Raw genomic sequence first — 9959 nt, 5'->3', positions numbered from 1 at the left:
CCAGGGGTCAACTACCCCGGAACTCATATGACACTGAGAGCTGACAGCTCCCACTTGATACCAGGGCCAATCATCTAATTTAATGACTAAGCTTGGTGGTTGGGGCTGAGGTGCCTGAATCAGGCTGGGTGTGGGGTAATCTTAGTTACAGGAAGTCAAAGATTCCTCTTTCCAAACGAAGGCAGAGGGAACAGGGTTCCCTGACCGAGCAGGCAGCTGGTACTGACACACAAACCTAGTTGGACTCTGGAGGCTGTTCTGACATGAGGCTGGCTGTGCTTTTCTCTGGGGTCTTGCTGGGGCTACTAGCAGGTAAGGAGAAGGGACAGAAGGGGAGGGAGCCCTGGGAAAGAGCCTGGCCCTGGGCTACTAACCAGTCTTTCCTCTGCTGAAAGCCCAGGGGACAGGGAATGACTGTCCTCATAAAAAGTCGGCCACTCTGCTGCCATCCTTCACGGTGACACCTACAGCTACAGAAAGCACAGCAAGCACTGGAACAACCAGCCACAAGACAACCAGCCATAGAACTACCACTCACAGAACGACAACCATAGATACCACCAGCCACAAGTCTATGACAGCCACTCAAAATCCTGCTACCACCACCAGTCACGGAAACACCACAGTTCGTCCAACAAGCAACACCACGGCCACCAGCCCAGGGTCTTCCACCAGTTCCCCCCACCCAGGACCACCTCCACCCTCTCCAAGTCCTAGCCCAGGATCCAAGGAGGCGATAGGAAACTACACTTGGAATAATGGTTCCCAGCCCTGCGTCCAGCTCCAAGCCCAGATTCAGATTCGAGTTCTATACCCGACCCAGGGTGGCGGAGAGGTAAAGCTGAAAGACAGTGGAGGACATAAGGGGAAGGGGACGAGACATTTTGCTGTTTCAAAAGGGAAGAATAGAGAAGGGGACAAACAGGGTGAGGACAAAGGGAACTGGGAACCCTGGATGATGGCACAGCTGTGGTCTTGTGACCCTTTCATCTTTTAACTTCTGCAGGCCTGGGGCATCTCCGTACTGAACCCCAACAAAACCAAGGCCCAGGGGGGCTGTGAGGGGGCCCATCCCCATTTGTTCCTCTCATTTCCCTACGGACAGCTCAGCTTTGGATTCAAGCAGGTACTTAACCCTCATCCCTCACTCTAACCCTCCAAGTGCCCTATCTCTATCAATCCCTTGCTGCACTCTTTACTCTGAGAACCTGGATGCCACCCTCCCCTGCTGCCCTGAGTCTTCCTGGTCACCTCCCCAGGAGCCACTGCAGAGCATCGTCTACCTGAACTATATGGCTGTGGAGTACAATGTGTCCTTCCCCCAGGCAGCACGTAAGTAACCTCCCCTTTATCATCACTAGCACTAACTCGATGTCTGGGCTCCTGAAGGGACCTAAGCTGCAGGGCAGGGTCGTGGATATAGAACTGACCCTTCCTCATTCTTTTATTAGAGTGGACATTCTCAGTTCAGAATTCATCCCTTCAATATCTCCAAACTCCCCTGGGCCGGAGCTTCAGTTGCAGAAACGCAAGCATCATTCTTTCACCAGCTTTCCATCTTGACCTGCTCTCCTTGAAGCTACAAGCTGCTGAGCTGCCCCCCACAGGGGCCTTTGGGCCAAGTAAGACCTGTTCCATTCCTCCTAGAATTCTCCCACTGCACTGAAAGCCACCTACCCCAGGCCTATAATCTCCCTTCTTGCACCCTCAAATTTCCTCCACCTCAAGCTTAGGCACACAGTGAGGACAACTGTCCTCCCCACCTCTGCAGGACTGCCCATTCTCCCCCTTTCCTCTCCTGCTGAGTCATCTAGGTGAGCCCCTACTTCCCAGTGCCCTCCACGTTCCTTCCTCCTTCCCATCTTTATCTCAGCTACCACCATTGTGATGCCTACTTGCCCTGTCTTTCCACCAGGTTTCTTCTGTCCCAGTGACCAATCCATCTTGCTGCCTCTCCTCATCGGCCTGATCTTACTCGGCCTCTTCATCCTGGTGCTTGTTACATTCTGCATTGTCCGGAGACGCCCACCCACCTATCAGCCCCTCTGAGCATTCATCCCAACACCCAGGACACCAGGGGTGCCCTCATGTCTCACCACTCAACTGACTCCGAGGCAAGATTTTCATCTTTCCCTGTCTTTTGATGAACAAAAGTAGAGATAATGCAATCGGGAAGGATAAGCGGAGAGATGTTTATTAAATGTGACTGATTCCCCCTTCCACATCTCCATTGGCAGAATAGTAAAACCTGCTCAAATCTTTATTTTTGGTCTTCTTTGTCCTTCCTGCCCAAGATTAAAAGCCACGAGTTACCTGTCACATGCCTTTCTGTGCCTTCCATGGCTGAGTCTCAGGGAAGCAGAAACTCTGGTGAGGAGGGAGGAAATTATCAGTGTGCGTGACCCAACGCCCTCATGGGTCCACTCTCCAAAGCCTGGCACAGCAGCTGTCAAATCGGCCTCACCTCCCCCCTTCCTTCTCTTCTGTTGGGGCCCCTGGCTGCTCCAGCTCCCTCTCACCTCCAATCCAGTGGAGTCACTCATCCTGACAGCCTTCTTCCTGATCTTTATATACAATTACATACAGGTGAAGCAGGCAGCCATAGCAATGAGTGTAGGTGGGAAGGTCGGAGCTGTGTCACTTCCTTTCCAAAGGCAGCAGCAGTGGCTCCTTAGCAACAAGAATTCCCTGCCCTACCCACCAGGTCCAGGGCTAGCAAACAGCCCGGATTAAACCCTTGCAACACCTGGGATGCTCCTATCTCAACTGCAAAGGGTTTTCATCAAACATGGGAGCAGTGGGTACTCTGACCTCCACGTACAATTACCCTCTATGCTCCTGGGAACAACACGCCTCCAGCCTAGGCCACCTGCCGAGCCAACCCTGATGTCCCGGTCGGTGATGTACCTAGTGGTGGTGGGTGGCACCCCCTGGGCAGCCTGTGTTGATTCCAAAAAGGACCTCCCAAACAACAACAGCCTGCACGACCAATCAGTGCCAGTCCCCCCCGCCCTTACAGTCGGCCATGACGCAATCCCCAGGGGCCCTTCCAGTTGCTGGAGCCTAGTAAGGCTACAGAAAGCGGCCACCAGGATCTGGAGCCCCTCCCCTTTAAGGGGAGCCCGCAAGTGGCAGGGATCCAGCAGCCACACCACCACCGTGCAGACACCCCGTATGACCTCGCCAATTAGGAGTCCCCGAAGGGCGTGGTACTCCCAGCAGGCACCCGGCCACCAGAGCATGATGGCCGGCCTACCTAGACTTGGTGTCCTAGTGCTGGATAACAGAGGGCATCCCTCCCCGCGGTAGTCCAAGGTGCCCTTTCCCAAGACGAGCTGCTGGGCCCCGGCCGCCTTGCCCAAGTCCTGGCTCAGCACGTGGTCAGAGAAGGCTGAGAAGCCAACCTTGGCCCAGAGGTGGTGCCCTCGGGCCAGTGGGGTGAGAGGGTGCCCGGGGGCTCGCGTTTCAGAGGCTGCCAGGGCTGGTGCCGCTGACGCCCCCTGAAACTGGACTCGCCTTCCCCACCTCCCCTTCTCCTGTTTCACTGTCCCGGCCCAGCAGCTGCAGGCGCACCCATCCGCCAGGAGCTGGGCGAACCTAAGGAGGGAGACACACAACACAGGCGCCGATGGGGGTGGCTGCCTAGCTCAAACTGTCCCGCTCCCGTCGGCGAAGCTTCCTCTGGAGACGCAGAGAGTACAGCACATAGAAAGCTAGAGAGCCCCCACCCAACGCCATTTTGGAGACTCACGCTCCTTCTCTCAACTTCGAACAATGTAAAGTCAGCTGGAAGAAGACAAGATGGCGCCGAGCAGGAGGAGCGGAGAAAGGCAGGAGGATAACTCTCGGTACCGAAGCGGAAGCGTAAACAAAGGCGCGAAAAGTGGCACTGCGCAGGCGTACAACTTTGGCACGCTTTAAAATTCGAGCAGCAGGGTGTCCAGAATGTGGTCTCCGGAAGAGACCTATTTTACGCTAACGAAGGTGGGATGGCGTAAGAAAGAGCGGGGACCGGGGCGGTCCTGCTTAGTCGCGGGAAGACAGGAGGCGGAGTGCCCAGAGCGCGCATGCGCACCGTAAATCAATGGCGGGCTGAGGGACGGGCGGAAGCTAGCTTTGCAATATGGCGGCTGAGGCAGACGGGCTACTCAAACGGGTGCTGGTGCCGATTCTTTTACCTGAGAAATGCTACGACCAAATTTTCGTCCAGTGGGACTTGCTTCACGGTGAGTCTTATTCGGCATCCGATCAAAGTTCTACTCGAGATCCCTCGGGCCGTAAATGAGCCGTCGGTACGGACTAAGTGACGGCGGAGACTACTGCCACGCCGAACCGGGCGGAAGTTACTTCTGAGAGGGGCGAAAGTGTCTCGGGCTCCGGAGGGGGAGAACGCCATATTTGGGTTAGAGGGGGAGTCGCCAGGTGGAAGTGTTTCTTTGCTTTAGCGACAGTGAAAGACGAAAAGACTCAAATTTTACAAAACAAAGTTAAGATCTGACCAGATCCTCCCAATCTTTGGTAGGTTCAGGAGCAAGGTTACACTTGATTTAAAGCCTCTGATGAACGTAGGCCTTCTGCAGCACTCCCAAAGGCTCCTGCCATTCCAGTGGCTTTCCTTCCAGCCTCCACGTTTGCTCATGGACTAATTCTGGAATTAATTGGCATGTCTTTTTCTTATTATCTGGAGGCAACACCACGGCAAAGCCTGTCTCAGACATCAGACCGTTTGGGAAGTCTTCCCAGTGTGCCCTCGTCAGTTCATGGTACCCCCACTATGCCCTAGGGACAATATGTTTTAGTATTTTAGCCGCATTCCTGACCCATGAGAATCCCACTCCCACTGGGCCAAGCTTCAAGGCTATAGAAGATACAGATGGTCAGGGCATAAAAGAAAGCCCTGAAAGGGTAGGGTTAAGTGTTTGAGTCTGGGCCAGGGACAGTCCTGAATAAGATACAGAGGAGACCTGTCCTTGGAGAGAGAAGACTCGGGAAGCTTGCCTAGTTGCTCGGAAGCAGGGAATAAAGGATCAGCGGACTCTTGGGCATTGCTCAGCCCTATGCAGGGAAGTGATGGAAAGCCTTGGAAGTCAGATGGAGAAATTTAATGTGATCTGCAGGGGATGGAAGATTGGGTCAGAGGAGAGGAATAGTAAAAGTTGTTTGGGAAAGTCACCTTGTATGAATGTGGTATGATTTAGAGTAGGAAGAACTAGGCCTTCTCACCCACCTCCAGACAACCCAGGGCTTCCTCTGAGGGCATGTCAAGGTCTTAAGGAGCACTTCAAGCCTTAGGCCTGAGCTCCCTCCTGGAAACCTTAGCCTGGCTTCCAGAGGTCTCCTTTCTATTTATCCCTTTTTGTCTTATCAGTTCCCTGCCTCAAGATTCTCCTCAGCAAAGGCCTGGGGCTGGGCATTGTGGCTGGGTCACTTCTGGGTATGTATTTTATCTTCCTTCCCTCATGTTGGGAGGTGGGTGGAATGCTAAGATACCATAAACTAAATGGGTCCCTTACCCAGAAGTGGGGTTAAAATGCCCCCCCCCCCAGTCCACTCTGTAGCTGTTGTGTTGTGTTCCCAAGGGATGTCAGCTCAACTGTGTCTTTCTCTTCCTTTCTCCAGTAAAACTGCCCCAAGTGTTTAAACTCCTGAGAGCCAAGAGTTCCGAAGGGTTGAGTTACCAGTCCATAATGCTAGAGTTAGTAGCATTGACTGGGACCATGGTCTACAGCATCACCAGAAACTTCCCCTTCAGGTGAGGGGCCCCACCCTTTATCTCCAAGGGTAAATGCTTACAACTCTAGTTGGGGGTTAGGGTGAGGGAGGTAAAAGGGCAGGAAAAGCTTAAGCCCTTCTGATACTTTAGCCATCATCTGTGGTGATCATGAGAGGTGAGCATTTCAAGAATGCCCACAATCCAATCCTGAGTCAGTCAGGTGGGGGCTGCTGGGAGGCAGGAGGTAAGGAACCACTAGCATTGTGGAGGACAGGAAGTAATCAGAGAATTGTGTCCCCAAGATGTATGGGGCTATGGAGGCTTTCCCTGCCTCTTTCCAGGCCTGCCTTTCTTCCTCCCAACTCTTGACTCCGCAGCTCTTGGGGTGAAGCCTTGTTCCTGATGCTCCAGACAATCACCATCGCCTTCCTGGTCCTGCACTACAGAGGACAAACTGTGAAAGGTGCTGAGGATTTACCCCAAGAGCTGGCTGCACTCCTGAGAGCCCTGCTGGGAACGCAGGCCTGGGGAAGCCAGAGGACTCAGAAGTTGATAAGGACTTCTTGTCTCCCTGTCCCCCAGGTGTCGCTTTCCTAGTGTGCTATGCCCTGGGCCTGCTGGTGCTGCTTTCACCACTGACACCTGTGGCTGTAGTCACCCTCCTCCAAGCCTTCAACATGCCTGCTGTGGTGGTGGGAAGGGTGGGTGCTGGGAACAAAGGAGAGGATGTTGGGAGGGGGGACTGGGTGAGGGGCAGAGCAGAAACCCAAAGTGTGGGAATGTTGGACTGGGAAATGTGGAAGTATCAGGGGAACATGGGAAGAGTTCAGATCACAGAATGAAGGGTTTCAACTCCTCCCTTAGCTGCTCCAGGCAGCCACCAACTATCGCAACGGGCACACTGGCCAGCTCTCAGCAATCACAGTCTTTCTGCTCTTTGGAGGGTCCCTGGCTCGAATCTTCACCTCCATTCAGGTGAGTGCACCTCCTTCCCTCTAGAGGGCACTATAACCTCATCTTACCTCTCCTGAGCTGAGGACTTAAAAGCTGCCCCTTCTCGGGAACTCTTTTTGGCTGTGCTGAAGAGTGACCCTAGCTGTGTCTCACCCAGGAAACTGGAGACCTCCTCATGGCTGGAACTTTTATAGTCTCTTCTCTCTGCAATGGCCTCATCGCTGCCCAGCTCCTCTACTACTGGAATGCAAAAGCTCCCCACAGGAAGAAAAAGGAACAGTAAAGTTGAGCTGGCTACTGAAAGTACATTCCATGTTTCATTCACCCACCCAACCTCAGGGCCCTTCTCATCTTAACCAGCCTGCTGGTGTGACCATTCCCCATCCTTCTGCAGTTGCAACTTTAGTAGAAATGCTTGGTTGTCCCAAATCCTTAGGATAGGAGTAGAGATTTTCAGGCTGACATTTTGACATCTATTGTGTGCTGTCCGGTGTATTACTATTGACTTGTTAAGTCATTTGGCTGAGATTCTTCCTTTAGTAGAAGTTTATAGCTACTTAACTATTCCAGGCAAAAGTCTTACCCTGTCCTCCCATCTCCCCACTTCCCTTCTGGCCCTAGAGGACAGAGCCTGGACAGTGGAAGGGACTAGGCATTTGTGGCTGCCTCCCTTCCCCAGCCCAACCCAGACTGTCTCCTGGACCCTGGTGTAGGGTTCGGGGGCAGGGGGAGGGGGACAGAAAAATGACTCAGGCAGGGCCCCAGGGTTGGGTGAGGAGGTTCCTGCTCTGGCAGGTCCAGGCAGAAGGGAGTGGAAACCATGCTGGTTCCTGCTGCAGTGAAGAGGAACAGATGGGACAATAAAGACTCAGAGACATGGTTTAATCATACAAAACTGTGTTTGGCCTACAAAAATATAAGTGTTGTGTTCCCCTGGAGTTTGGGGGTTTGAGGGGGTACTGCCCACCTCTGGACTGTGGTCAACAGTTCTAAAAAAGGGTTTGCAGCCTGGGGTGGAGGGTGGTTCTGGGTGGAAAAGGAGGATGGAAACCTTTCTGGGAGGCCCATGTCCATGAGGGTTAGAGGTGGGTTAGGGGCGTGGGGGCCCCTGTGAGGGGAGGGTTGTACAGAGTGGGAGAGCCTGGGGGTAGGTAGGGGTTGTAGGCGGGGAGCAGCTCCCCCTGGAGCCTAGGGTTACTCTGAGGGAGAGAGCACGGCGAGGGGGCCTCCGGTTTACAGTGGGAAGAGCTGCAAAGAGAAATACTAGGGTTAGAAGGTTCTTGCTTCTTTGGGTGGGAGGTGCCAAGCAGGGTCCCCAACTCTCATGTTGGGGTGGGTCTGACCAGTTCTGTGCAGAGGCAGAACCTGTCATCCATTTACATATCCCTGGCTATCCGGGCCCTACTGGGTACCGCAGGTCGGGAACCGGATCTCAGGATGGCTTAAAGCAGCCCTGCCACGGCCGTGTTCGGGCACGCTCAAGAGCGAGCTTGCGTGCTGCGCGCCTGTTTTCCTCTTTTGGGGCGGCAGGCCAGGAAGGGGCAGAGTTGGGCTTGGCCTGTCCTTGCCCCGGGGGCTGGGAGAGGAAGCGGGGTCACACGAGGGCCAGAAAGGGGGTTGGGGGGTGGATTCAGGTAACTAGAACACGTCACATCCAGGGGGCTGTGGTCTGCTCCTGCGGGGCCAACACTGCCCAACTGAGATGAAAACCTCCTGGCCCCCTGGAGCCCTCCCACTCTCCACAGGTCGTCCCCTAAACGCCTCCGGGATCACCCGTTGCTTGGGTAGGCTCAGGGCCTCTGCCAGCCAGGCCCTCTGGTATTCCCCCCCACCCCCCCACCCCGGCTCCAGGAGGTGGGGGGCGCGGCGCACAAGCGCCTCCGTCCTCATCCCACGCCCTGGGCACTTACCTGTAACCGCCAGGCAGGTAAGCTGTCGAGTAGTTGGGGGGTTGGTACCCAAAGCCTCTGCTCCCCTGCGTGGTCGCGTACCCAGTCGCCCAGACGGGCCCGCCACCAGCCACGCTGCCGCTTCCCTGATCGAAGTAGGGGGACCTGGCGCACGAGCTCTTGGTCTTGCGCCGGGGCCGGTATTTGTAGTCGGGGTAGTCGCGCAGGTGCCGGGCCCGGAGCCGTTTAGCTTCTTCCACGAAGGGCCGCTTCTCTTCCTCGCCCAGCAGCTTCCACTGCGCGCCCAGGCGCTTGGAGATCTCCGAGTTGTGCATCTTCGGGTTCTGCTGCGCCATCTGGCGGCGCTGGGCGGAGCTCCACACCATGAACGCGTTCATGGGTCGCTTCACCTTCTCCAAGGGAAGCCCCCGGGATACTATCGGGCTCCCGGCGCTCTCCTGCTCCTGGGAGCCCGAGGACAAGGAGGTAGGGGCCGTGGGAGCGGGAGGTTCCAGGCTCCAGGCCTGGTCCTGTGAGCCAGGTAGCGCCATGAGGAGGGTGGAGGGAAGCTTTAAGAGGGCGTCCTACACGCCCTCCCCTCCAAAGTGAAACGTCGATTCCCAAACCCACTATCCTTAAAATGGAAGTGCCTTCCTAGTCCGGAGTCGTTACAGAGAAACTCGTCTTCTTATAAAGTATATATATCGTCCCCTAGTTCAGAGTCCTTATAACCGAGCCCCTGCGCCCAAACGACCCGACACCCTTTTGGGAAGTCGAGCGCAAAATCCGCTGTCTAGTACCCGGTCCTGGGCAGGTGTGCTCTCCTTTCCTTGTTGCCACTGGATCTCCGACCCAGACCGGCTGCCCCTACCTGCTGCCGGCCACCGGCCCGGCCTTCGGTGGAGGCAGTAAACCTTCACGCTGCCTGGAGTCCCGCAGCCGCCGGAGTCCCTGCAGCCACCAGTAGGCAAATCCCAGGTGCCACAGCGCTTTCTCACCTGGCCTCGGCGTCTGCGGCGGCGGGTGAGCCAGGCCCGGGAACAGCTTTTAAAGACTGACTCCTCCCACTCCCTCCCAGTCAACCGCGCCTCCTTAAGGGCGCCAACATCCCCCTCCCTTAGGCAAACTCAGATGTCCTGTTCCTCCCAGCCCCCAACGCTCCTCCTAGGGGCACCACGCCCCCTCCCCACCCAAGACCCAGAAGTCAGGCCTTCCAGCCCCAGTAGCTCTGAGCAGTTTCCCCTCCCTTCTTAAGCGTCGGCAATTTAAAGTCAATGACTTTGCACAACGGGATCAAGCACAAGGGGATCAAAAGCCCTCAGGGTCTGAGTTGTGCTGGGAGGAAGATGGGAACACCCAAACCCCCAACCCAATCCGTTTTTTGCTGCCTAAAGCTCTTCAAA

General features: G+C 55.4%; 3 protein-coding genes across 4 annotated transcripts; 2 read left to right on the top strand and 1 right to left on the bottom strand.

Moving 5' to 3' along the window:
• The first annotated feature begins 157 nt into the window (after positions 1-157).
• Positions 158-2263, top strand: CD68 (CD68 molecule). Of its 2 annotated transcripts, none has more exons than XM_074342282.1 (6): positions 158-312; positions 396-835; positions 1007-1126; positions 1206-1332; positions 1452-1622; positions 1916-2263. In XM_074342282.1, the coding sequence occupies exons 1-6, from the start codon at positions 264-266 to the stop codon at positions 2047-2049; spliced, it is 1041 nt and encodes a 346-aa protein (XP_074198383.1). In that variant the 5' UTR covers positions 158-263; the 3' UTR covers positions 2050-2263. The 2 variants fall into 2 exon arrangements, with proteins under 2 accessions (XP_074198383.1, XP_010964218.2); XM_010965916.3 differs by having other exon boundaries at positions 159-312; positions 1260-1332.
• Positions 2264-3979: 1716 nt separating this feature from the next.
• Positions 3980-6970, top strand: MPDU1 (mannose-P-dolichol utilization defect 1). The gene is made up of 7 exons (XM_010965915.3): positions 3980-4226; positions 5369-5434; positions 5620-5752; positions 6091-6176; positions 6296-6414; positions 6578-6688; positions 6825-6970. The coding sequence occupies exons 1-7, from the start codon at positions 4124-4126 to the stop codon at positions 6948-6950; spliced, it is 744 nt and encodes a 247-aa protein (XP_010964217.1). The 5' UTR covers positions 3980-4123; the 3' UTR covers positions 6951-6970.
• A 359-nt stretch (positions 6971-7329) lies between these two features.
• Positions 7330-9652, bottom strand: SOX15 (SRY-box transcription factor 15). The gene is made up of 2 exons (XM_010965914.3): positions 8578-9652; positions 7330-7915 (listed from the first exon to the last, which is right to left on the bottom strand). Exons 1-2 carry the CDS (start codon positions 9105-9107, stop codon positions 7747-7749), a joined length of 699 nt encoding a protein of 232 aa, XP_010964216.1. The 5' UTR covers positions 9108-9652; the 3' UTR covers positions 7330-7746.
• Between the last annotated feature and the right edge of the window lie 307 nt (positions 9653-9959).

The sequence above is a fragment of the Camelus bactrianus genome, chromosome 16, assembly GCF_048773025.1.
Source record: "Camelus bactrianus isolate YW-2024 breed Bactrian camel chromosome 16, ASM4877302v1, whole genome shotgun sequence".
In the NCBI taxonomy this organism is placed as follows: domain Eukaryota; kingdom Metazoa; phylum Chordata; class Mammalia; order Artiodactyla; family Camelidae; genus Camelus; species Camelus bactrianus.
Note: the sequence above shows the minus strand (reverse complement) of the source record. Positions and strands in the feature narration are given on the sequence as shown.